Consider the following 25,743-nt stretch of genomic DNA (forward strand, 5'->3'; position numbering starts at 1 on the left):
TCTGCCGAGAAGGCCAGCATCCCGAAGTCGCCTCTTCACTGTTGACAGTTTTAAGCTGTGCCAACATAATTGCAAAAGGGGTTTCAAATGATCAATTAGTCTTTTAAAATGATAAACTTGGATTAGCTAACACAACGTGCCATTGGAACACAGGAGTGACGGTTGCTGATAATGGGTATATGTAGATATTCCACAAAAAGTCAGCCGTTTCCAGCTACAATAGTCATTTACAACATTAACAATGTCCACACTGTATTCTGATCAATTTGATATTATTTTAATGGACAAAATGTTTTATTTTCTTTCAAAAACAAGAGCATTTCTAAGTGACCCCAAACTTTTGAAATGTAGTGTAAGTATTTTAGACCCTTTGCTATGAGACTCGAAATTGAGCTCAGGTGCATCCTGTTTCCCTTGATCATCCTTGAGATGTTTATACAACTTGATTGGAGTCCACTTGTGGTAAATTCAATTGATTGGACATGATTTGGAAAGGTACACACTTGTCTATATAAGGTCAGATCAAAAACCGAGGTCGAAAGAATTGTCCGTTGAGCTCTGAGACAGGATTGTGTCGAGGCACAGATCTGGGGAATGGTAACAAAACATTTCTGCAGCATTGAAGGTCTCCAAGAACACAGTGGCCTCCATCATTCTCAAATGGAAGAAGATTGGAACCACCAAGACTCTTCCTAGAGCTGTCCGCCTGGCCAAACTGATCAATCGGGGGAGGAGTAGCTTTGGGACAAGTCTCTGAATGTCCTTGAGTGGCCCAGCCAGGGCCTGGACTTGAACCCGATCGAACATCTCTGGAGAGATCTGAAAATAGCTGTGCAGCAACGCTCCCCATCCACCCAAACAGAGCATGAGAGGATCTGCAGAGAAGAATGGGAGAAACTCCCCAAATTCAGGTGTGCCAATCTTGTAGCGTCATACCCAAGAAGACTCAAGGCTGTAATCACTGCCAAAGGTGCTTCAACAAAGGACTGAGTAAAGGGTCTTATGTAAATGTGATATTCAGTAAAAAAAATTCTAAAAACCTATTTTTGTTTTGTCGTTATGGGGTATTATATGTAGATAGATTTTAGAATAAGGCTGTAATGTAACAAAATGCTGAAAAAGTAAAGGGGTCTGAATACTTTCCGAATGCACTGTAACTGCTGAGTATGTCTTTGTTTTGAATGAGAATAAGTTACATTAATAGTGACAAAATAAATTACCTGAACGCTGACAGTCTCTGATATCCTCCTGATGGAGACTCTGTGAAGTTGTCCATTGGCCAAGTTCCTTATGCTGGTCCTGAATACCTCAGCATCTCTACTGTTCTGCAGCTTATATTTAACATCCAGGTAACCTTCAGGAGATATAGAGACAAAACTTGAATATACAGTAACTTCTATTTAATGTCCAGGTAACCTTCAGGAGATATAGAGACACAACTTTAATATACAGTATCTTATATTTAACGTCCAGGTAACCTTCGAGAGATATGTGAAGACATAACTTTAATATCACTTATACATAACATCCAGGTACCTTTCAAGAGATATATAAAGATCAACTCAGCAAAAAAATAAACATTCTCTCGCTGTCAACTGCATTTATTTTCAGCAAACTTAACATGTGTAAATATTTGTATGAACATAAGATTCAACAACTGAGACATAAACTGAACAAGTTCCACAGTCATGTGACTAACAGAAGTGGAATAATGTGTCCCTGAACAAAGGGGGGGGGGTGGGGGGGGGGGGGTTCAAAATCAAAAGTAACAGTCAGTATCTGGTGTGGCCACCAGCTGCATTAAGTACTGCAGTGTATCTCCTCCTCATGGATTATACCAGATTTGCTAGTTCTTGCTGTGAGATGTTACCCCACTCTTCCACCAAGGCCCTTGCAAGTTCCTGGACATTTCTGGGGGGAATGGCCCTAGCCCTCACCCTCCGATCCAACAGGTCCCAGACGTGCTCAATGGGATTGAGATCCGAGCTCTTCGCTGGCCATGGCAGAACACTGATATTCCTGTCTTGCAGGAAATCACGCACAGAACGAGCAGTATGGCTGGTGGCATTGTCATGTGGGAGGGTCATGTCAGGATGAGCCTGCAGGAAGGGTACCACATGAGGGAGGAGGATGTCTTCCCTGTAACGCACAGCATTGAGATTGCCTGCAATGACAACAAGCTCAGTCCGATGATGCTGTGACACACTGCCCCAGACCATGACGGACCCTCCACCTCCAAATTGATCCCACTCCAGAGTACCGGCCTCGGTGTAACGCTCATTCCTTCGACGATAAATGCGAATCCGACCATCACCCCTGGTGAGACAAAACCGAGACTCGTCAGTGAAGAGCACTATTTTCCAGTCCTTTCTGGTCCAGCGACAGTGGGTTTCTGCCCATAGGCAACGTTGTTTCCGGTGTTCCTGGTGTAACTCGGGCAGTTGTTGTTGCCATCCTGTGCCTGTCCCGCAGGTGTGATGTTCGGATGTACAGATCCTGTGCAGGTGGTTTTACACATGGTCTGCCATTGCGAGGACGATCAGCTGTCCGTTTTTTCTCCCTGTAGCGCTGTCTTAGGCGTCTCACAGTATGGACATTGCAATTTATTGCCCTGGCCAAACCTGCAGTCCTCATGCCTCCTTGCAGTATGCCTAAGGCATGTTCATGCCGAAATGAGCAGGGACCCTTTCTTTTGGTGTTTTTCAGAGTCAGTAGAAAGGCCTCTTTAGTGTCCTAAGTTTTCATAACTGTGACCTTATTTGCCTACCGTCGTGAAGCTGTTACTGTCTTAACGACCGTTCCACAGGTGCATGTTCATTAATTGTTTATGGGTCATTGAACAAGCATGGGAAACAGTGTTTAAACCCTTTACAATGAAGATCTGTGAAGTTATTTAGATTTTTACAAATTATCTTTGAAAGACAGGGTCCTGAAAAAGGGATGTTTCTTTTTTTGCTGAGTTTATAACTTTAACATCACATCTATAAAACATCCAGGTAGGTAACCTTCGAGTGATACAGTCGCTAGTGAAAGTCTACACACCCCTAAACATTTTCTCATTTTGCTGCCTTCTTAGCAACAATTTGAATGTTCCTGAGTGGTTTAGTCTTAACATTTCCTTGAAAATCAGAGACAACATTTGAATATTGCTGTCCATTAATGATTGCCCACCAAATGTACAGCTTGAACAATTTTGAGCATACGTATGGTACTAGGTGCCAGGGACACCGGTTTGAGTGTGTCAAGAACTGCAACACTACTGGGGTTTTTTACGCTCAAGAGTTTCCTGTGTGTATCCACCACCCAAAGGACATCCAGCCATCTTGACACAACTGTGGGACGCATTGGAGTCAACTTGGGCCAGCATCCCGGTGGAACACTTTCGACACCTTGTACAGTCCATGCCCCGACAAATTAAAGCTGTTCTGAGGGCAAAAGGGAGTGCGGCCCAATATTAGGTAGGTGTTCCTAATGTTTTGTACACTCAGTGTAGAGACACGTTTAATATCACTTCATTATAACACCCAGGTAACCTTCCGAATTATATAGAGATATAACTTGTATACCGTAACAATCAAAACCACGTGGCCCTTTCCTGCTGTCAAATTACCTCGTGGCCCTCATGGGTGGGATGTTATTAATATTTTTCTAAACGTCATAATTAATAAACATTATCTCCAAAACCTGCTGAAAATCTGGTGTTTCTATGTCAAGCGGTTTTTGTATATTATAGTCTTCTGTGATGTATATAAAGTGTAATATTGGGATGCAAACTCAGAATTTTATACATTTCAACTCTTTATCTGACATGATACAAGTCTTCTTTTTTTAAGTCTATTACCATGTGCGTGTGGTGTATACTTTTGTGTCAAAGGAGATTTGTTTAAGACTTCTAACAATCTATGTGACCCGGATTTAGCCCACTGCAGTAAAAGGTTAAATGCAGACAGTGACAGACATGTAACACTATCACTGTCATTAAAATGCAGACAGCCACTGAACAATATCGCTACCATGTGGGGAGCATTTACGACGTACCCGGCAAATTGTTGTTTATACTGTAGCATTTCAAGGAAATTTCCTCAATGTTCAAGGCTACAGTGACTGATTTCATAACATAAGCCTACAAAGCATTCAGCTACTAAGAGGATTAATCTCTAATTCCCTATCAATAACAGAGATATTAAATCAAATTTATTTTTGTAATTTGGAAGGAATTAGGTATCCGAGGGGCTCTGAGTAATGCATGGCTGTGTTGGTGTCGTCAGTCATCTCAGAAAAACAAACATTCACATTCACATTCAAATGAATGGGGAGATTGGAAATGTATTGCACCTCTTAAGAGAACACACCCTCGTTGACGCTGCTGCACACAAATGATCACTTCATACAAAGGTGGAATTGTACACTTTAAGCAGACAATGTATTTGTTATTTGAATATATACATTTTTTTACACACATCCAGTAGAAAAACAAATATTTGTAAGGGCTAGAATAGACAAACGATTTGCGCAATAGGACAAATGAAACAATTCTATTAAATAAGTGTGAAGGACCCATTTTTAGATTTAAGCAGAGGGCAATCGTATCAGATAGTTCACAATTACTGAGGCACTGTAAGGTTAGAAGTATTTGAGCCATGACATGATTTGTACCATAGGACTAAGAAACAACTATTATATAACTGGAGAGGGACCGTTCAGATTGTTTTATTTTTTATTTAACCTTCATTTAACTAGGTAAGTTAAGAACAAATTCTTATTTACAATGACGGCTTACCAAAAGGCCCCCTGCGGGGACAGGGGCTGGGATTAAAAATGTAATTAAAATTATAATATAGGACAAAACACACATCACGACAAGAGAGACACCACAACGCTACATAAAGAGAGACCTAAGACGACAACATAGAATGACAGCAACACATGACAACACAGCATGGTAGCAACACACCATGACAACAAGATGTTAGCAACACAACATGGCAGCAGCAAAACATGGTAGCAGCACAAAATATGGTACAAACATTATTGGGCACAGACAACAGCACAAAAGGCAAGGTAGGGACAACAATACATCACGCGAAGCAGCCACAACTGTCAGTAAGAGTGTCCATGATTGAGTCTTTGAATGAAGAGTATTTTTTGCAGCTTGGTCCAGTCGCTAGCTGCAGCGAACTGAAAAGAGGAGCGACCCAGTGATGTGTGTGCTTTGGGGACCTTTAACAGAATGCGAATGGGTGCTGTATGTGGAGAATGAGGGCTGCAGTAGGTATCTCAGATAGGGGGGAGTGAGGCCTAAGAGGGTTTTATAAATAAGCATCAACCAGTGGGTATTGCGACGGGTACACAGACATTACCAGTTTACAGAGGAGAATAGAGCGCAGTGATGTGTCCTATAAGGAGCATTGGTGGCAAATCTGATGGGGTGCGACCGTTGAACTAAGCTCATGAGGCATTTATATTCTTCAAGAATAAATGGTTACATATGATTGATTTACAAGTCCAAACATGAATATAGCAACTGCTGATTGCCCCTTTAAATAATTATTTTTGTACTATCCTCTCACTGCTCCTGAGAGGTCTTGTTTGTGCTCTCCTAGAAAGACAGACAAAGCCTTAACAATTTACTGTGCATGAATTGAGAGTCAATAGTGTCTGACAGGCCTGGTGTCTACGGGGACTTTGAGACTCAAATTAATCCAAATGAATTCTGTTAAAGGTGCTAGTGGAAGGAAAGGAGCAGCCAGATTAGGACCTGCTTTCTAACGATGATCTCTCTCTCTCTTACAGTTGCTGTTAATAACGAGTCACAAACCCGGATCCGGGATCCCCCCCATCAAAAAAGCTGACTAGCATAGCCTAGCCTAAAGCCACAGGGATATCATATAATAAAATGTTCATGAAATCACAAGTCCAAGACACCAAATGAAAGATACACATCTTGTGAATCCAGCCATCATTTCTGATTTTTAAAATGTTTTACAGGGAAGACACAATATGTATTTCTATTAGCTAACCACCATAGCAAAAGACACAACTTTTTTTTTCCACCATTTTTTTCCTGCATAGGTAGCTATCACAAATTCGACCAAATAAAGATATAAATAGTCACTAACCAAGAAACAACTTCATCAGATGACAGTCTGATAACATATTTATTGTATAGCATATGTTTTGTTCGAAAAATGTGCATATTTCAGGTATAAATCATAGTTTTACATTGCAGACACCATCACAACTCTCACCAAAGCAACTAGAATAACTACAGAGAGCAACGTGAATTACCTAAATACTCATCATAAAACATTTATGAAAAATACACAGCGTACAGCAAATGAAAGACAAAGATCTTGTGAATCCAGCCAATATTTCAGATTCTTTAGGTGTTTTACAGCGAAAACACAATTTAGCATTATATTAGCTTACTACAATAGCCAACCACACAGCAGCATTGATTCATGCACGTTAGCGATAGCGAATAAACCAGCAAAAGATATTAAATTTTTCACTAACCTTCTCAAAACTTCATCAGATGACAGTCCTATAACATCATATTACACAATACATATATTGTTTGTTCGAAAATGTGCATATTTAGCGGCACAAATCGTGGTTATACAATGAGAATAGTAGCCAAGCTGCAAAGAAAATGTCGGGAGAAATCTTGGGAGAGGTACCTAATCTAATCAATAACTAATCATTAACTTGACTAAAAAATACAGGTTGGACAGCAAATGAAAGATACATTAGTTCTTAATGCAACCGCTGTGTTAGATTTTTAAAATTAACGTTACTACGACATACAGCGTGCGTTAAAGTGAGACCGCACCGAAATTAATGGCGGAATAGTAGTTTTACATTTTTCAACAGAACAACGAATTAACATCATAAATAGTTCTTACTTTTTGATGAGCTTCCATCAGAATCTTGGGCAAGTTGTCCTTTGTCCAGAATAATCGTTGCTCCGGCTGTAGAATGTAGTCTTCAGCTTAGGAATTAGCAGCAAACATTAGCTATGTGGCCCAGACGTGTCCAACTCTTCAATACGCAGCACAAAGAAAATTCCGAAAATCGCAATATACTGATATAAAATTATATAACTCGGTTTAAAATAACTACATTATGACGTTTTTAACACCTATATCGAATAAAATCAGAGCCGGATATATCTAAGGCCTATAACGAGAGCTTTCCAGAATGCCATCCTGAGGTCTGTCTCGCGTCATGGCGAACGTTGAAAAGAGTGCACCCCCGGTTCCAAGAGCCCTTATATGGCCTCAGATCTGCCTAGCAACTCCATTCCAATTCTCACTGCTTGCTGACATCTAGGGGAAGGCGTATGCAGTGCATGTCGACCAATAGAATACATGCAAATTAATAAACTGACCCTAGAACAGAGTGCCCGATTTCAGATTTCTCACTTCCTGACAGGAAGTTTGCTCCAACTTGAGTTCTGTTTTACTCACAGATATAATTCAAACGGTTTTAGAAACTAGAGAGTGTTTTCTATCCAATAGTAATAATAATATGCATATTGTACGAGCAAGAATTGAGTATGAGACAGTTTAATTTGGGAATTATATTGACAAGAAGTTAATAACCTTTCTAGATGTAGTAATATTTAGTTCCAAAATGACAATAGATGTACACCTTCACGTTACTTGATATGTCCGTTATTTTTCAGATTTTTATAGACCCTACAAGCTGATACAGAGATTTGTATTCACTCTGTACAGTAAATGCTAAATAAAGGTGTGTTACTTCGAATCATTGAAATGTTTAAAAACGGCAGAAAATACTTTTAATATTTTTTTTTTTATCTCTCTGCTTCTTACCATTCCTGTTGAGCAGCACAGCCAGGTACTCTCTGTAGTAGGAGCAGATGTAGAGCAGTAACGCAGGTCTCTGTGTGGTTCTAAAGCTAAACGAGACATTCTCTCCTCGTAGCGTCAGGTCAGAGTAGATGGAGGAGGACTGGGACTGAGTGCTGGTGTTTCTAGTCAGCTCGTACGGCTCCTTGAATGTGTACTGGACTGATGTCCCAGGTTTGAAGTAAGCAGAGACCTCTGGAGGTTGGGAAAGCAGAATAGAGGAGTCGGTGGTTATTTATTTGGGTTGAATTGAATAGGCCAATAGTTCCACATTGTGATAGAACAGTTTTTAACTTTGTTATACATCTGTTAACATTCTGTCCATGAGTAAACTCTATTAACCACTTAAAAACTTTCATGTATTTAACAATCTACGCCTTTGTTCATATTTGCAATTTATTTTTAACAGACATACTGTAAATAAAACCATACAATCAGCATGTTACTTACAGAACAATATTCTATTTAATGCTCAACAGTCTACCACTGTGGCATTGTGTCAATCAGCACCATGGCGACTGCCCGCTGATGTTCTAACCATGAAGTGGTCCAAGTCATTCTTATGAATTCTTGAAAATGTACAAATCGGCCTGCCTGCATCACACAGGTGACCCGCTGATGGCGATGACTCAGAGACATCAAAGGATGTACAGAAACACTCCTATATCAAGCTCCTTGATATAGCTAATCCACACAGCTGGTAAGAACTTGTAAAGTAATGCTTGACCTCAAGCTCAATATGAGGGTCCGTGAGGGTAACCGTATCTATTAGCCTTATAATAAAGGAATTAAATAAACATATGGCTTTAGAATCTAACAACAGTTCTAACATTAGTCTTGTACTGTAATACAGTATGTCCTGTGTTTTTGTTGAGTGCACAAATATGAGCTCCACCAGTTGGTCCCAAATCGTTCCTATCCTCCCCCTAACCCTTGTATGCAGCTAGATCTAAAGGGTCAGAGACAGGTACTGTATACGCAGTAAAGTGGTGAAGCTTCCTCCACATTGCTTCCACCTTATCTGCAAAAATCGAAAGGGTTGGGGCCAAAGAGGAGGATTATGGAGTGAATTGGGACCGACGTACATCCTCTCACATGGCTGATCGCCCCAAGGGCAAGTGAGTTGATCAGAAGAACCTCAGAGCTCAGAGGCTGAGGTCGAGGTGATGCTCATAGTCTATTTACCTCTCTGGCAGAAGGGGCCTGCGTAGGCGGAGAGGCCACAGTCGCAGGAGAAGCCATTGTACCTCTCCACACACCTCGCCTGGTTCTGGCACAGATGCCCGTAGCTGCTGCAGTGTCCCGGGCAGCCCGGACTCACCCCGGGCGTGATCTTAGCCCTCTCCTCTAGGTCCAGAGTCCTCCCGTTTAGTTGCAGCGAGCGGATACACCCCAGGAAACCTTTCATTCTGGAAGCAGTGCCACCTGCCAAGAAACAACACAAAATGCATTGTTCTTGTGTTTTTTTAAAATCTGTTCTTTTATCTTCTTCTGTGTGATGGGGCACGCAGGGCTACAGTACCAGAGTTATTTGACATGTCACCCGCCCGTCGCTCCCGGGAGCGTAAATTTGTCAACACTTTTTTTAAAGAACAGAAGTCAATTAAACGACGACAGGACGATGAAAACAAAGTTGAGAGTGGAAAACACATTCAGGGAGTTGAATTTGATCAGCTGTCTGTCTGCTGCCACTGCTCTGGCTGCTAACCTCCCTCTCCTTTTCTTCTCTCTCTCTTCTTTCTGGCATCCCCCCATCCTTCAGAGCTGGCAGCTCAAATTGTTCTTGGAGTTCATGCAAGGCTTTTCACAACAAAGAATCAATGAGCCTTTCCCCCTGCAAGGCACTCTGGCTCTCAGTCTGCGAGTACAATTGGCATTCTGATTCAAACTGAAAACCTGATTATAATGTTTTTTTAAGCAGCACTATGTTAAATGTTATTTTTTTCTTTAGGTGGGCTGTGTCAACCCTTTGGTCAAATATAATTGAAAGCTTTTTTTGAAGCAAATCAGCACTACAATCCATTTCTTAGGTACTGTATTGTCAAGTTCTTGGTCAAATGGAATGTAAAAAATATTTCCTTCAATAAACTGTTGAATAAAATGTCACTTGGTCATTGTAGACGGAACATTAACTGATGCTGAAAACGTGGATTTTTTAAAGCAAACTTACACTACAATGTTAAAGCGTTTCTAAGGTAGTTGTCAAATCAAATGTTATTGAACACTCTTAAGCTAGTTGAGTTGGAATAAACTGTCATTTGGTCATCGCAGAGCAGACTTTGGGTAACTGTCTGGTGGGATTTAATCATGTTTGGGTAATTGTGCATCAGAATGAGCTCATGATTCCGGGAAAGTGGAACAGTGAGCCGAGACAAATCCCCGAGGAGAGGAGAAGCCGGTGCGTTTGGGCCACTGGAGCAGGAAAAGGAGAGAAATGCTGTCACAGACAGAAAGAGAGAGAGAGATTTGATTTGAGAGAGAGAGAGTACGAGTGAGAGAAAGAGAGAGAGAGCGAGGGGGGATGAGAGCGAGAGAGGAAGAGAGACAAAAACTGGCGGAGAGGGAGAGAGAAAGAGTGAGAGAGAGTGTAAGTGTAAGTGTGGAGAGAAAAGCTGTCAGAGAATAAAAACACTTAAAAGGAAAACATGACATTAGGAACCTCAGGTGAAAGTCAGTGTGTTTAAAAGGTAGGCTAATACATTTCCACAGTTAACTTAGGCTACATGTCATTACTATAAGAGCCACAATAGAACCACTAAAGCAGTCATTTGGACTGCTCATGAATTTAAAAAAATGTATTACTATGCCATTTTTAAAGACAATCTTTGACTTTTCCTAAACAAATCTATAATATGCAGTACCAGTCAAAAATTTGGACACCTACTTATTCAAGGGTTTTTCTTTATTTTTTACTATTTTCTACATCGTAGAATAATAGTGAAGACATAAAAACTATTAAATAACACATATGAAATCATATAGTAACCAAAAAGGTGTTAAACAAATGAGATTATTCAAAGTAGCCACACTTTTCCTTGATGACAGCTTTGCACACTATTGGCATTCTCTCAACCAGCTCCACCTGGAATGCTTGTCCAACAGTCTTGAAGGACTTCCCACATATGCTGAGCACTTGATGACTGCTTTTCACTCTGCGGTACAATTAATCCCAATAGGGTTGAGGTTGGGTGATTGTGGAGGCCAGGTCATCTGATGCAGCACTCCATAACTCTCCTTCTTGGTCAAATAGCCCTTACACAGCCTGGAGGTGTGTGGGGAAATTGTCCTTTTGAAACACAAACGATAGTCCCACTAAGCGCAAACCAGGTGGGATGGCGTATCGTTGCAGAATGTTGTGATAGCCATGCTGGTTAACTGTGCCTTGAATTCTAAATAAATCACTGACAGTGTCACCAGCAAATCACCCCCACACTTCCTCCTCAATGCTTCACGGCACAGACATGGTGGTTGGAACCAAAAATCTCAAATTTGGACTATTCAGACAAAAGGACAGATTTCCACCGGTCTAATGTCCATTGCTCGTGTTTCTTGGCAAAAGCAAGTCTCTTCTTTCTTATTGGTGTCCTTAAGTAATGGTTTCTTTTCAGCAATTCAAACATGAAGGCCTGATTCATGCAGTCTCCTCTGAACAATTGATGTTGAGATGTGTCTGTTACTTGAACTCTGTGAAACATTTATTTGGGCAGCAATTTCTGAGTCGAAGTTATTCTAATGAACTTGTCCTCTGCAGCAGAGGTAACTCTGGGTCTTCCTTTCCTGTGGCGGTGCTCATGAGAGCCAGTTTCATCATAGCACTTGATGATTTTTGCAAATGCACTTGAAGAAAGTTTCAAAGTTCTTGAAATTTCCCAGACTGACTGACCTTCATGTCTTAAAGTAATGATGGACTGTCGTGTCTCTTTGCTTATTTGAGCTGTTCTTGTCATAATATGGACTTTAGCAAATAGGGCTATCTTCTGTGTACCACCCCTACCTTGTCACAACACAACTTGGCTGAAACGCATTAAGAAGGAAAGAAATTCCACAAATCAACTTTTAACAAGGCACACCTGTTAAATGAAATGCATACCAGAAGACCTCATGAAGCTGATTGAGAGAATGTCAAGAGTGTGCAGAGCTGTCATCAAGGCAAAGGGTGGCTACTTTGAAGAATCTCAAATATAAAATATTTTGATTTGTTTAACACTTTTTTGGTTACTACATGATTCCATATGTGTTATTTCATAGTTTTGATGTCTTCACTATTATTCTACAATCTAGAAAATAGTAAAAATAAAGAAAAACCCTGGAGTAGGTGTTCTAAAACTTTTGACTGGTTATGTCAATTCTGTCATTGTTAGAATCTTAATATCACAAACAGAACTGGTGTTATCGACAGTTTTAGGAGGGCATGTCATTTTGTACATGGTTTTTCCCATTGCACCTCTGTCTCACGAAAGTAGGACCTGCTCCCCTCTTCTCCCGATAGTTAAAGATGTCGTGCCCAGTTGAAAATCACTCCGATAATTGCCTCGAAATTGAACCGAAAGTGACTAATTTCAGACATAGGCCTATAATAAGAGATAAAATAAATGAAGTAGGCTAAAGTATGATGGGGAGAATGGATGAGTTGATGAGCGAGGGGAAGCGAACGATTCATAATTATGTAATCACCAATTGTGAATGAAGAACAGGGCGGGCCATTCTATTGTATTAATCTATTCTAATCAGTCTACTCTGGCTTAATTGGAATACACAGTGAGAGCGTGCGTAATTTACAATGGTAAGAAGACCAAGACAAATGGATGCACTCGTTAGCGTTGCTAAAAAATCTGAATGAAAACGACTCTGATGGTGGGGAATAAATAAATCACGATGACATCTCTGATGAGTATTCTTCTGATTCTGAGCCTCAACCGGAACCGACGCCTCCGAGGCCTAACGCAAAAAAAGACAGAACTGTGCGCACTGAGTTGGTGCCCAGGTCACCACCGAATGAAATCGTGAGACAGGAGCGAGGAAGGCACTGTTTGGGAATAGAACAAGCCGTTGAGAATTCTATGAACTATTATCAGCACCAAATGTCATCACTTATAAGCAGTCCCTTCGTCTCAAGCAAGACATAAAATCAGCTACGCACTCAACAGCTTTCGTTGTTGTGACATGGACATGCGCCAACTTATAATTTACTTTTTGACTATCATATCAACACATATTCATAATGCCATTATTTATATTGTGATACTTTTCACTATTATCAAGCACACTTGGCGCTTGTAATGATATTTAGGCTACTCATGTTTTCGTCCTTTGACCATGCATCTTGCTGACCGTGCATCTTAGTGGTTGGGGTATTTATTTTTATTTTGTCATTGTAAAAATAAGCGTATAGCCTACCAGGTTCCAACACCAATGCTTTCTGTTTCATAGTTGTAACATAGGCACTCCACGAATACAATTTATTAAACACTTAATAATATTATTTGTATTTTTATATAGCCTATAGGATGTACCGCAAGGGGCAGCAGGTAGCCTAGTGGTTGCTGGATCGAATCCTCGAGCTGACAAGGTAAAAATCTGTCGTTCTGCCCCTGAACAAAGCAGTTCCCCAGTAGGGCGTCATGTAAATAGGAATGTGTTCTTAACTTACTTGCCTAGTCAAATTTAAGGTAAAAAAAAATAAGCGCCCCATATGGAAATCAAATGTCTGCCCAAGGGATATGTTCTAGCGCCGGCCCTGGTCAAAAATACGCAAACGTTTAGAAAATCAGAAATGGAGCAAATACTTTTTCAATACACAGACTGTTATCTCTAAGAAAATGTATGATTTCATTTCATAACGTCCTATTGCCTTCTGACAGGCTCTGATAAACCGTTACGCAACCTCATATTGAGCCTATCAGTGTCATTGTGCTGGTCTTCAGTCTGTTTTCGCCCGAGACCATATTCTAATGATTAAAGAAAGGAAACACAAGGAAAACCAGGCTGCAGTAGAATACTTTATCACCAAGCAAATATGTTTTCTTTTTTCTTGTCATATCTGCAAACACCCACTTTGGAGGAAGAACAAACAGTGGCTTCGGGGAAGAGACAGAGACCGGGTATTTGAATGAATATTTATGTGAAGAATGTCTTTAGCCAGTAATCCTAGAGAATGGTTACCGGTGGGGGACCATATCAAGATGCCCTATGGGGAAGAAAACCTCTTGGGGTTCCTAGGAAGCTAAAAACCTCTTAAATGTAAATTCCCCATATTTGGGGACTCTGTTAGATAAAAAAAAATGTTTTAATTCAGTATAGTATGAGAACGGTAGCCCCTATCTGTAAAAGCAGGGCGTTTCCGAAACGCTGAGTATGTTGGCTATTGATCGGTGCCTTCAAATTTTTGGTGTGACTTACTACCATATATGGGCACACGTATTTACAAAGGCAGCCCGAGCCGATGACCTCATTTCAAGATGGCTGCTACCTACATTCCGTTTAGCGTTGTGAAGCATAACCAAAATAAACACGGAATACATTGATACACATCGAAAGCTGGGACTCCGCAGATCATGAGGTTAATCGTATCTGATTGGATGTGACCTACCGTTATTGATCACCAGTCCGAGAGTCAAAATGTTTATTTTACACAACGTTTTCACCAAACATCTTAGAAGGTAAACTTCGATTTGGTCTGTGTTTGAGCTATAGCTACATGGGGGGTATCAAATGAATCCTTAGGTTGGTAGGAACAAATCTAGCATATTGCCATGTTATCTGATGATGTATGACTTAATGGAAACATCAAATGTCCACTGAGTGACTTTCTTTGCGCATAACAGATAGAGTTGACGTCTTAATTATTATTCTACAATGTAGAAAATAGTAAAAGGACAAACCCTTGAATGAGTAGGTGATCTGTTTACTAACTTGGCTTTTGAAGACCTTAGAAAGGCAGGGTAGGATAGATATAGGTATGTAGCTGTTTGGGTCTAGAGTGTCTCCCCCTTTGAAGAGGGGGATGACCGCAGCAGCTTTCCAATCTGGGGATCTTAGACGATACGAAAGAGAGGTTGAACAGGCTAGTAATAGGGTTTGCAACAATTCCGGCTGATAATTTTAGAAAGAAATTGTCTAGCCCTCCTGATTTGTAGGGGTCCAGATTTTGCAGCTCTTTCAGAACATTAGCTATCTGGATTTGGGTGAAGGCGAAATGGGGGAGGCTTGGGCAAGTTGCTGTGAGGGGTGTAGGGCTGTTGACCAGGGTAAGGGTGGCCAGGTGGAAAGCATGGCCAGCCGTAGAAAAATGCTTATTGAAATTCTCAATTATCGTAGATTTATCGGTGGTGACAGTGTTTCCTAGCCTCAGTGCAGTGGGCAGCTGAGAGGAGGTGCTCTTATTCTCCATGGACTTTACAGTGTCCCAGAACTTTTTGGAGTTTGTGCTGCAGGATGCAAATTTCTGTTTGAAAAAGCTAGCCTTTGCTTTCCTATCTGCCTGTGTATATTGGTTCCTGACTTCCCTGAAAAGTTGCATATCGTGGGGGCTATTTGATGCTAATAACGTACACCACAGGATGTTTTTGTGCTGGTCAAGGGCAGTCAGGTCTGGAGTGAACCACAGGCTATATCTGTTCCTGGTTCAACATTTTTTGAATGGGGCATGCTTATTTAAGATTGTGAGGAAAGCAAAATCCTTCCAGGGTACCCGGGCCAGGTCGATTAGAAAGGCCTGCTCACTGAAGTGTTTTAGGGAGCGTTTGACAGTGATGAGGGGTGGTCCTTTGACCGCAGACCCATTACGGACGCAAGCAATGAGGCAGTGATCGCTGAGATCCTGGTTGAAGACAGCAGAGGTGTATTTGGAGGGCAGGTTGGTTAGGATGATATCTATGAGGGAGCCTGTGTTTACGGATTTGGGGATGTACCTGGTAGGTTCATTGATAATTTGTGTAAGATTGAGGGCATCAAGCTTAGATTGTAGGATGGCTGTTAAGCATGTCCCAGTTTAGGTCACCTAAAATCACGAGCTCTGAAGATAGATGGGGGGCAATCAATTCACATATGGTGTCCAGGGCACAGCTGGGGGCAGAAGTTCGTCTATAGCAAGCGGCAACGGTGAGACTTGTTTGAGGAAGGTAGATTTTTAAAAGTAGAAGCTCAAATTGTTTGGGCACAGACCTGGATACTAAGACAGAACTCTGCAAGCTATCTCTGCAGTAGATTGCAACTCCGCATCCCTTTGGCAGTTCTATCTTGTCAGAAAATTTTATAGTTAGGGATGGAAATGTCAGGGTTTTTGGTGGCCTTCCTAAGCCAGGATTCAGACACAGCCAGGACATCCGGTTTGGCAGAGTGTGCTAAAGCAGTGAATAAAACAAACTTAGGGAGGAGGCTTCTGATGTTAACATGCATGAAACCAAGGCTTCTACGGTTACAGAAGTCAACAAATGAGAGGGCCTGGGGAATGGGAGTGGATCAAGGCACTGTAGGGCCTGGATTAACCTCTACATCACCAGAGGAGGAGTAGGATAAGGGTACGGCTAAGGGCTATAAGAACTGGTCATCTAGTACGTTCGGAACAGAGAGTAAAAGGAGCAGGTTTCTGGGCACGGAAGAATAGATTCAATGTACAGACAATGGTATGGTAGGATGTGAATACAGTTGAGATAAACCTAGGCATTGAGTGACGATGAGAGAGGTATTGTCTCTAGGGACATCAATTAAACCAGGTGAGGTCACCGCATGTGTGGGAGGTGGGACAAGAGAGTTAGCTGAGGCATATTGAGCACGGCTGGAGGCTGTACTGTGAAATAAGACAATAATCACTAACCAAAACAGCAATGGACAAGGCATGTTGACATTAGGGAGAGGCATGCGTAGCCGAGTGATCATAGGGTCCACTGAGTAGCTGGACGGGCTGGAGACACGGCGATTCAGACAGCTAGCGGGCTGGAGCTAGCAGGCTGGCAGAAGGGCCTTAGAGGGACGTCGCGACGGAAGAAGTCTGTTGTAACCCCCTCGTGCGGTTACGTCGGGAGACCAGCCGTGATGGATCAGCAGGGGTCTGTGTAGTAAAAGGGTCCAGGCCAATTGGCAAAATAGGAATAGTAGCCAAAGAAATTAACTGATGGACCACTTCAGCTAACAATCCGGTATGCTCTAGACAGCTAGCGGGCTGCGGCTAGCAGGCTAGCAGATGGGCATTCAGAGGACGTCGCGAAGAAGGAGCCTGTTGAAAAAAACCCTCGGGCGGATTACGTTGGTAGTCCAGTTGTGATGAATCGGCGGGGCTCTGTATCGGCAATAAAAGGGGTCCAGTCCAATTGGTATTGTAGCCCAAGGAGTGGCTGATGGACCTCTACAGCTAGCCGGGAAATGGGCCTAGCATAGGCTAGCTCCAGGCTAATTGGTGCTTGCTCCGGGACAGAGACGTTAGCCAGGAGAAGCCAATCAGATAGCAGCTAGCTAGCTGTGATGATCCAGGTGAAGAGGTTCAGAGCTTGCGGTAGGAATCCGGTGATATGGAGAAAATGGAGTCCGATAAGCTCTGGGTTGAAACACGCTGTACAGACTGGCAGGAGTTGTCCTGGCTAAATGTTAGCTGATGACCGCTAGCAGTGGCTAGCTGACTACTAGCTAGTTAGCTGGCTAGCTGCTGTTGGGGGTTCCGGTTCTAAAGTAAAGAAAATAGCAGATCCATACCACACTGGGTGAGGCGGGTTGCAGGAGAGTATGTTGAAGTTGGGGGTTAAGAAAAATATAAAAAATATATGTAAAGAAAAAATATATAAAAAGATATACACGACAAGATGAAGACAAAAGACGCCTGACTGCTACGCCATCTTGGATTTATTGCTTCAAAGATTATCATGACATGCACAAAACACGAATGCCATTTGTAAATAGTTCAGCTTATTTCTAGTTTTGCACCTTTTTTAGTGATGTACCAAGTTTGTGTTTGATAAGACATCTTATATTTTTTTTATGTATATCTGTTGCTTTGTCATTATGGGGTATTGTGTGTAGATGGTTGAACTTTTGTTTTTTAAATTCAGACTAATACAACAAAATTTGGAATAAGTCATGGGGTATGAATACTTTCTGAAGGCACTGTAGCTATGCACACACCATATACACGTAATTGCCAAAATAAAGGAAACACTTCAGTAAATGAGAGATGCAAAATATATTGAATGCAGGTGCTTCCACACTGGTGTGGTTCCTGAGCAATTCCTAAGCAATTAATATCACATCATGCTTAGGGTCATGTATAAAAATTCTGGGCAGAACCAGTTGCACATTATTTTGGCTACCATGGCCATGCCCACATCCACAGGGCACGAGTGGTCACTAAATGTTTTTATAAACGTTAAAACGATGTAAACCATATGCCATGGCCGTTTCAGTAACTCGATCTCAACCCAATTGAATACTTATGGGAGATTCTGGAGCGGTGTCTGTGACAGCGTTTTCCACCACCATCAAAAAAACACCAAATGATGCAATTTCTTGTGGAAGAATGGTGTCACATCCCTCCAATACAGTTTTGTACACTTTGTGTTTCCTTTATTTTGGCAGTTACCTGTATGTTTGATGATACCGCAGATTTGAAGTGTTCTTTACAAAATATTCAACCACATTTTTATGTGGCTTACTGTCATGTACTTGACAAAATATTAAATTCACATATGTTATAGGCTTACTGTCATGTGTAATTAAGACATATTCAATTCACATGTTTTAGGTTGAAGTGTCATATGTACTTTACAAAATATTCAAATCACATATGTTATACTTTCATATACAGTGACTTTAGAAAATGTTGTTGTGTTACAGCCTGAATTCAAAATTGATACAAAAAATTATTCTCACCTATCTACCCCATAATGACAAAGTGAAAATATGTTTTTAGAATTAAAAAAAATATATATTGAAAATTAAAAGGCAATACTTTGTAGAAGCACCTTTGGTGGCAATTACAGCATTGAGTTGTCTTCTTGGGTATGGCTGTAGCATATTTGCACATCTGGATTTGAGGATTTTCTCCCATTTTTCCTTGCAGATCTTCTCAAGCTCTGAACAGCAATCTTCAAGTCGGTAAACAGCAATCTTCAAGTCTTTCCACATTTTTTACATTTTACATTTTTAGTCATTTAGCAGACGCTCTTATCCAGAGCGACTTACAGTAGAGTGCATACATTTTATTACATTTTTTTTTACATACTGAGACAAGGATATCCCTACCGACCAAACCCTCCCTAACCAGGACGACGCTATGCCAATTGTGCGTCGCCCCACGGACCCCCCGGTTGCGGCCGGCTGCGACAGAGCCTGGGCGCGAACCCAGCCCAGCCTGGGCGCGAACCCAGAGACTCTGGTGGCGCAGCTAGCACCGCGATGCAGTGCCCTAGACCACTGCGCCACCCGGGAAGCACATATTTCCAATGGGATTCAAATCTTGGCCACTCAAGGACTTTCACATTCTTGTTATGAAGCCATTCCAGCATTGTTTTGGCCATAGGCTTGGGGTCATTGTCCTGTTGGAACGTAAATCTTTGCCCCAGTCTAAGGTCGTTTGCACTCTGAAGTAGGTTCTCTTCAAGGATTTGCCTGTATTTGTCTCCATTCATTGTTCCCTCTATCCTTACCAGTCACCCAGTCCCTGCCACTGAAAAGCATCATAGCATGATGCTGCCACCACCATGGTTCACGGTAGGGATGGTGTTAGATGGATTTTGAGCTGTGCCTTGACTTCTCCAGACATCACGCTTTGTATTCAGGCCAAATAGTTGAATTTTTTTCTCATCAAAATATATAATATTTTGCCTTATGCTCTCACGTGATTTTTTGTGAACTCCAGGCATGCTGTTATATGCCTTTTTCTCAGGGATGGCTTCCGTCTGGCCACTCTTCCATAAAGAGAGTAGTTCTGTCAGAGTGGTCACCTCCCAGACCAATGTCCTTATTGTCCGGTTACTCAGTTTGGGTAGGACGGCCATGCACTAGGCAGAGTCTGGATAGTTCCATATTTGATCCATTTCCCAATAATGGAGAACAATGTGCTCTTGGAAACTTTCAGCACCCTAGAAATGTTTTTATACCCTTCCCCCAATATACAGTGCCTTCGGAAAGATTTCAGACACCTTGAGTTTTTACACATTTTGTTAGGTTACAGCCTTATTCTTTCCTCATCAAATCTACAAAACTACACCACATAATAATAAAGCAAAACAGGTTTTTAGAATAAAAAAAGGAAATATCACATTGATATAAGTAAATCAGACCAGTTACTCAGTACTTTGTTGAAACACCATTGGCAGCGATTACAGCCTAGTCTTCTTGCGTATGACGCTACAAGCTTGGCACACCTGTATTTGGAGTTTCTCCCATTCTTTTCTGCAGATCCTCTCAAGCTCTGTCAGGTTGGACAGGGAGCGTTGCTGCACAGCTGTCTTCAGGTCTCTCCGGAGATGTTCGATCAGGTTAAAGTCCGGGCTCTGGCTGGGCCACTCAAGAACATTCAGAAACGTGTCCTGAAACCACTCTTGCGCTGTCTTCGCTGTGTGCTTAGGGTCATTGTCCTGTTGGAAGGTGATCCTTCGCCCCCAGTCTGAGGTCCTGAGTGCTTTGGAGCATGTTTTCATTAAGGATCTCTCTGTACTTTGTCCATCTTTGCCTCAATCCTGACTAGTCTCCCAGTCCTGCCGCCGGGAACAACATCCCCACAGCAAGATGCTGCCACCACCTGTAAGGATGGTGCTAGGTTTCCTCCAGACGTGACGCTTGGCATTCAGGCCAAAGAGTTCAATCTTTTTTTCATCAGACCAGAATCTTTTTCTCATAGTCAGAGTCCTTTAGGTACCTTTTTTGTAAACTCCAAGTAGGCTATCATGTGCCTTTTACTGAGGAGTGGCTTCCGTCTGGTCAAATCAAATCAAATCAAATTTTATTTGTCACATACACATGGTTAGCAGATGTTAATGCGAGTGTAGCGAAATGCTTGTGCTTCTAGTTCCGACAATGCAGTAATAACCAACAAGTAATCTAACCTAACAATTCCACAACTACTACCTTATACACACAAGTGTAAAGGGATAAAGAATATGTACATAAAGATATATGAATGAGTGATGGTACAGAACGGCATAGGCAAGATGCAGTAGATGGTATAGAGTACAGTATATACATATGAGATGAGTAATGTAGGGTATGTAAACATAAAGTGGCATAGTTTAAAGTGGCTAGTGATACATGTATTACATAAAGATGGCAAGATGCAGTAGATGATATAGAGTATAGTATATACATATACATATGAGATGAGTAATGTAGGGTATGTAAACATTATATTAAGTGGCATTGTTTAAAGTGGCTAGTGGTACATTTTTACATAATTTCCATCAATTCCCATTATTAAAGTGGCTGGAGTTGAGTCAGTATGTTGGCAGCGGCCGCTAAATGTTAGTGGTGGCTGTTTAACAGTCTGATGACCTTGAGATAGAAGCTGTTTTTCAGTCTCTCGGTCCCTGCTTTGATGCACCTGTACTGACCTCGCCTTCTGGATGATAGCGGGGTGAACAGGCAGTGGCTTGGGTGGTTGTTGTCCTTGATGATCTTTATGGCCTTCCTGTGACATCGGGTGGTGTAGGTGTCCTGGAGGGCAGGTAGTTTGCCCCCGGTGATGCGTTGTGCAGACCTCACTACCCTCTGGAGAGCCTTACGGTTGTGGGCGGAGCAGTTGCCGTACCAGGCGGTGATACAGCCCGACAGGATGCTCTCGATTGTGCATCTGTAGAAGTTTGTGAGTGCTTTTGGTGACAAGCCGAATTTCTTCAGCCTCCTGAGGTTGAAGAGGCGCTGCTGCGCCTTCTTCACAACGCTGTCTGTGTGGGTGGACCAATTCAGTTTGTCCGTGATGTGTACACCGAGGAACTTAAAACTTTCCACCTTCTCCACTACTGTCCCGTCGATGTGGATAGGGGGGTGCTCCCTCTGCTGTTTCCTGAAGTCCACAATCATCTCCTTTGTTTTGTTGACGTTGAGTGTGAGGTTATTTTCCTGACACCACACTCCAAGGGCCCTCACCTCCTCCCTGTAGGCCGTCTCGTCGTTGTTGGTAATCAAGCCTACCACTGTAGTGTCATCCGCAAACTTGATGATTGAGTTGGAGGCGTGCATGGCCACGCAGTCGTGGGTGAACAGGGAGTACAGGAGAGGGCTCAGAACGCACCCTTGTGGGGCCCCAGTGTTGAGGATCAGCGGGGTGGAGATGTTGTTACCTACCCTCACCACCTGGGGGCGGCCCGTCAGGAAGTCCAGGACCCAGTTGCACAGGGCGGGGTCGAGACCCAGGGTCTCGAGCTTGATGACGAGTTTGGAGGGTACTATGGTGTTAAATGCTGAGCTGTAGTCGATGAACAGCATTCTCACATAGGTATTCCTCTTGTCCAGATGGGTAAGGGCAGTGTGCAGTGTGGTTGCGATTGCGTCGTCTGTGGACCTATTGGGTCGGTAAGCAAATTGGAGTGGGTCTAGGGTGTCTGGTAGGGTGGAGGTGATATGGTCCTTGACTAGTCTCTCAAAGCACTTCATGATGACGGAAGTGAGTGCTACGGGGCGGTAGTCGTTTAGCTCAGTTACCTTAGCTTTCTTGGTCACTCTACCATAAAGGCCTGCTGATTGGTGGAGTGCTGCAGAGATGGTTGTCCTTCTGGAAGGTTCTCCCATCTCCACAGAGGAACTCTGGAGCTCTATCAGAGTCACCTCCATGACCAAGGCCCTTCTCCCCCAATGCTCAGTTTGACCGGGCGGCCAGCTCTAGGAAGAGTCTTGGTGGTTCCAAACGTCTTCCATTTAAGAATGATGGAGGCCATTGTGTTCTTGGGGACCTTCAATGCTGCAGAAATGATTTGGTACCCTTCCCCAGATCTGTACCTTGACACAATCTTGTCTTGGAGCTCTACGGACAATTCCTTCGATGTCATTGCTTGGTTTCTGCTCTGACATGCACTGTCAACTGTGGGACCTTAAATAGATGTGTGTGTGTGCCTTTCCAAATCTTGTCCAATCATGTCAATTCAATTTAGAAAAATATCATGGCAAAGGGGTGTGACTGCTTGTTTAAATGCCATATGACTGTATTTCAGTTTCAATAAATCTTCCAAAATTCTAATAGCATGTTTTCACTGTCATTATGGGGTATTGTGTGTAGATGGGTGAGTAAAGAAACAGATTTTCAATCCATTTTGAATTCAGGCTGTAATGTGGAATAAGTGAAAGGGTATGAATAGTTTCTAATGGCACTGTATATCCAAACATTTCCGTGAGGAAAAAATACTTATTTTAAACAAAATACAGGTCAGTTCATAACTGGCAGCACCAGCAAGATTCCAGTGTCTTAATGTGGTATGGACACAACCAGTGAACACAATCACTCTAAATATCAGAGTAAGACATTTTCAACAACTATTAAAGCTCCAACCAAGTTTATTCACCCAAAGGATCGAACAGCTGAACAGACAGACATATTCCACCAGTGGTAGTATACAAACTCAGCAAAAAAAGAAACATCCTCGCACTGTCAACTGCGTTTATTTTCAGCAAACTTAACATGTGTAAATATTTGTATGAACATAAGATTCAACAACTGAGACATAAACTGAACAAGTTCCACAGACATGTGACTAACAGAAATGGAATAATGTGTCCCTGAACAAAGGGGGGGTCAAAATCAAAAGTCAGTATCTGGTGTGGCCACCAGCTGCATTAAGTACTGCAGTGCATCTCCTCCTCATGGACTGCACCAGATTTGCCAGTTCTTGCTGTGAGATGTTACCCCACTCTTCCACCAAGGCACCTGCAAGTTCCCGGACATTTCTGAGGGGAATGGCCCTAGCTCTCACCCTCCGATCCAACAGGTCCCAGACGTGCTCAATGGGATTGAGATCCGGGCTCTTCGCTGGCCATGGCAGAACACTGACATTCCTGTCTTGCGTGAAATCATACACAGAACGAGCAGTATGGCTGGTGGCATTGTCATGCTGGAGTGTCATGTCAGGATGAGCCTGCAGGAAAGATACCACATGAGGGAGGAGGATGTCTTCCCTGTAACGCACAGCGTTGAGATTGCCTGCAATGACAACAAGCTCAGTCTGATGATGCTATGACACACCGCCCCAGACCATGACGGACCCTCCACCTCCAAATTGATCCCGCTCCAGAGTACAGGCCTCGGTGTAACGCTCATTCCTTCGACGATAAACGCAAATCCGACCATCACCCCTGGTGAGACAAAACCACGACTCGTCAGTGATGAGCACTTTTTGCCAGTCCTGTCTGGTCTAGTGACGGTGGGTTTGTGCCCATAGGCGACATTGTTGCCGGTGATGTCTGGTGAGGACCTGCCTTACAACAGGCCTACAAGCCCTCAGTCCAGCCTCTCTCAGCCTATTGCGGACAGTCTGAGCACCAATCTATACCTTGCCCCACCTAACTGGATTATTGACCCCTGCCTGCACTGACCCTGATACTGCCTGCCGTTCTGGACTCTTTGCACCCTCTTTGAATTACTGACCCTTGCCTGCCTTTGACCTGTTGTTTGTCTGCCCCTGTATTAGAAGTAAACTTTGTTTCTTCGACACTGTCTGCATCTGGGTCATACCTGAAACCTGATAGTGTAAAGCTGTCATCAAGGCAAAGGGTGGCTACTTTGAAGAATCTCACATATATTTTGATTTGTTTAACACTTTTTTGGTTACTACATGATTCCATATGTGTTATTTTATAGGTTTGATGTCTTCACTATTATTCTACCATGTAGAAAAGAGTAAATAAAGAAAATCCCTTGAATGAGTAGGTGTGTCCAACTGACTGGTTGTGTGTGTGTGTGTGTGTGTGTGTGTGTGTGTGTGTGTGTGTGTGTGTGTGTGTGTGTGTGTGTGTGTGTGTGTGTGTGTGTGTGTGTTGGAGAGTCAGTGTAGTATGTGTGTTGGTAGAGTCCAGTGAGTATGCAGAGTCTGTGCAACAAAAAAAATGGGTCAACGAAAATAGTCCAGCTAGCAATTTGATAAACTGTTCAACAGTCTTCGAAGGGGTAGAAGTTATTCAGGAGCATTTTGGGAAAATAGAGCTTCTGATGTGATAGTCTACACATTATTGTTTCTAGTTGAGGTTAGTCAAGTCAAGTTAGTCAAGTGTCATTTTGCCGAGAACAGTCTATGACTTGGGTGGCTGAAGTCGTTGACAATTTTTAGGACCTTTCTCTGGCACCGCCAACTACAGGAAGCATTTGGTTGTAGTCATAACAGCTAAAGATGGCACAACCAGTTATCGAGTGTAAGGGGGACCTTTTTACACAGGGGCATTGCATAACTTTGTTCATTAAATAAATGAAATAAGTACCACGTGTTATTTGTTCACTCAGGTTCCCTTTATCTAAAATTAGGTTTTGGTTGAAGATCTGATAACGTTTCGTGTAAAAAATGATGCATAAACTAATTGGAGGGGTTACGCACACACACACACACACACACACACACACACACACACACACACACACACACACACAGACACACACACTCTCCTACTGTAGAACCGCATGATCCAAAGCCCATCAGTAGCGTGATTCATGGTTATTTATTGAATGTGATTATTGTTCAGGAAACAGTCGGCTCAGCACCTGCACATCGAATAGGAAACCACAGAGGAATGGCATTTTGCCAATCATGTGATGGAGGCTGCTCGATAGGTGGCAGGTAACCTAGTGGTTAGAGCATTGGGCCAGTAACTGAAAGGTTTCTAGTTCTAACCCCCGAGCTGACAAGGTAAAAATCTGTCGTTCTGCCCTGGAACAAAGCAGTTCCTAGGCCATCATTGTAAATAAGAA

At 42.4% G+C, this 25,743-nt stretch overlaps 1 protein-coding gene across 1 annotated transcript in view; it reads right to left on the reverse strand.

Moving 5' to 3' along the window:
* Positions 1-25,743, reverse strand: part of LOC120025627 (contactin-associated protein-like 4) — a 155,183-nt gene that overhangs the window by 12,454 nt on the left and 116,986 nt on the right. Inside the window, exons 18-20 of the mRNA XM_038970173.1 lie at positions 9,060-9,299; positions 7,839-8,069; positions 1,221-1,354 (exon numbers count right to left, since the gene is read on the reverse strand). Of these exons, the coding sequence (XP_038826101.1) occupies positions 1,221-1,354; positions 7,839-8,069; positions 9,060-9,299 (605 nt within the window). The remainder of the gene's footprint in view (positions 1-1,220; positions 1,355-7,838; positions 8,070-9,059; positions 9,300-25,743) is intronic.

The sequence above is a fragment of the Salvelinus namaycush genome, chromosome 31 (genome assembly GCF_016432855.1).
Source record: "Salvelinus namaycush isolate Seneca chromosome 31, SaNama_1.0, whole genome shotgun sequence".
NCBI lineage: Eukaryota > Metazoa > Chordata > Actinopteri > Salmoniformes > Salmonidae > Salvelinus > Salvelinus namaycush.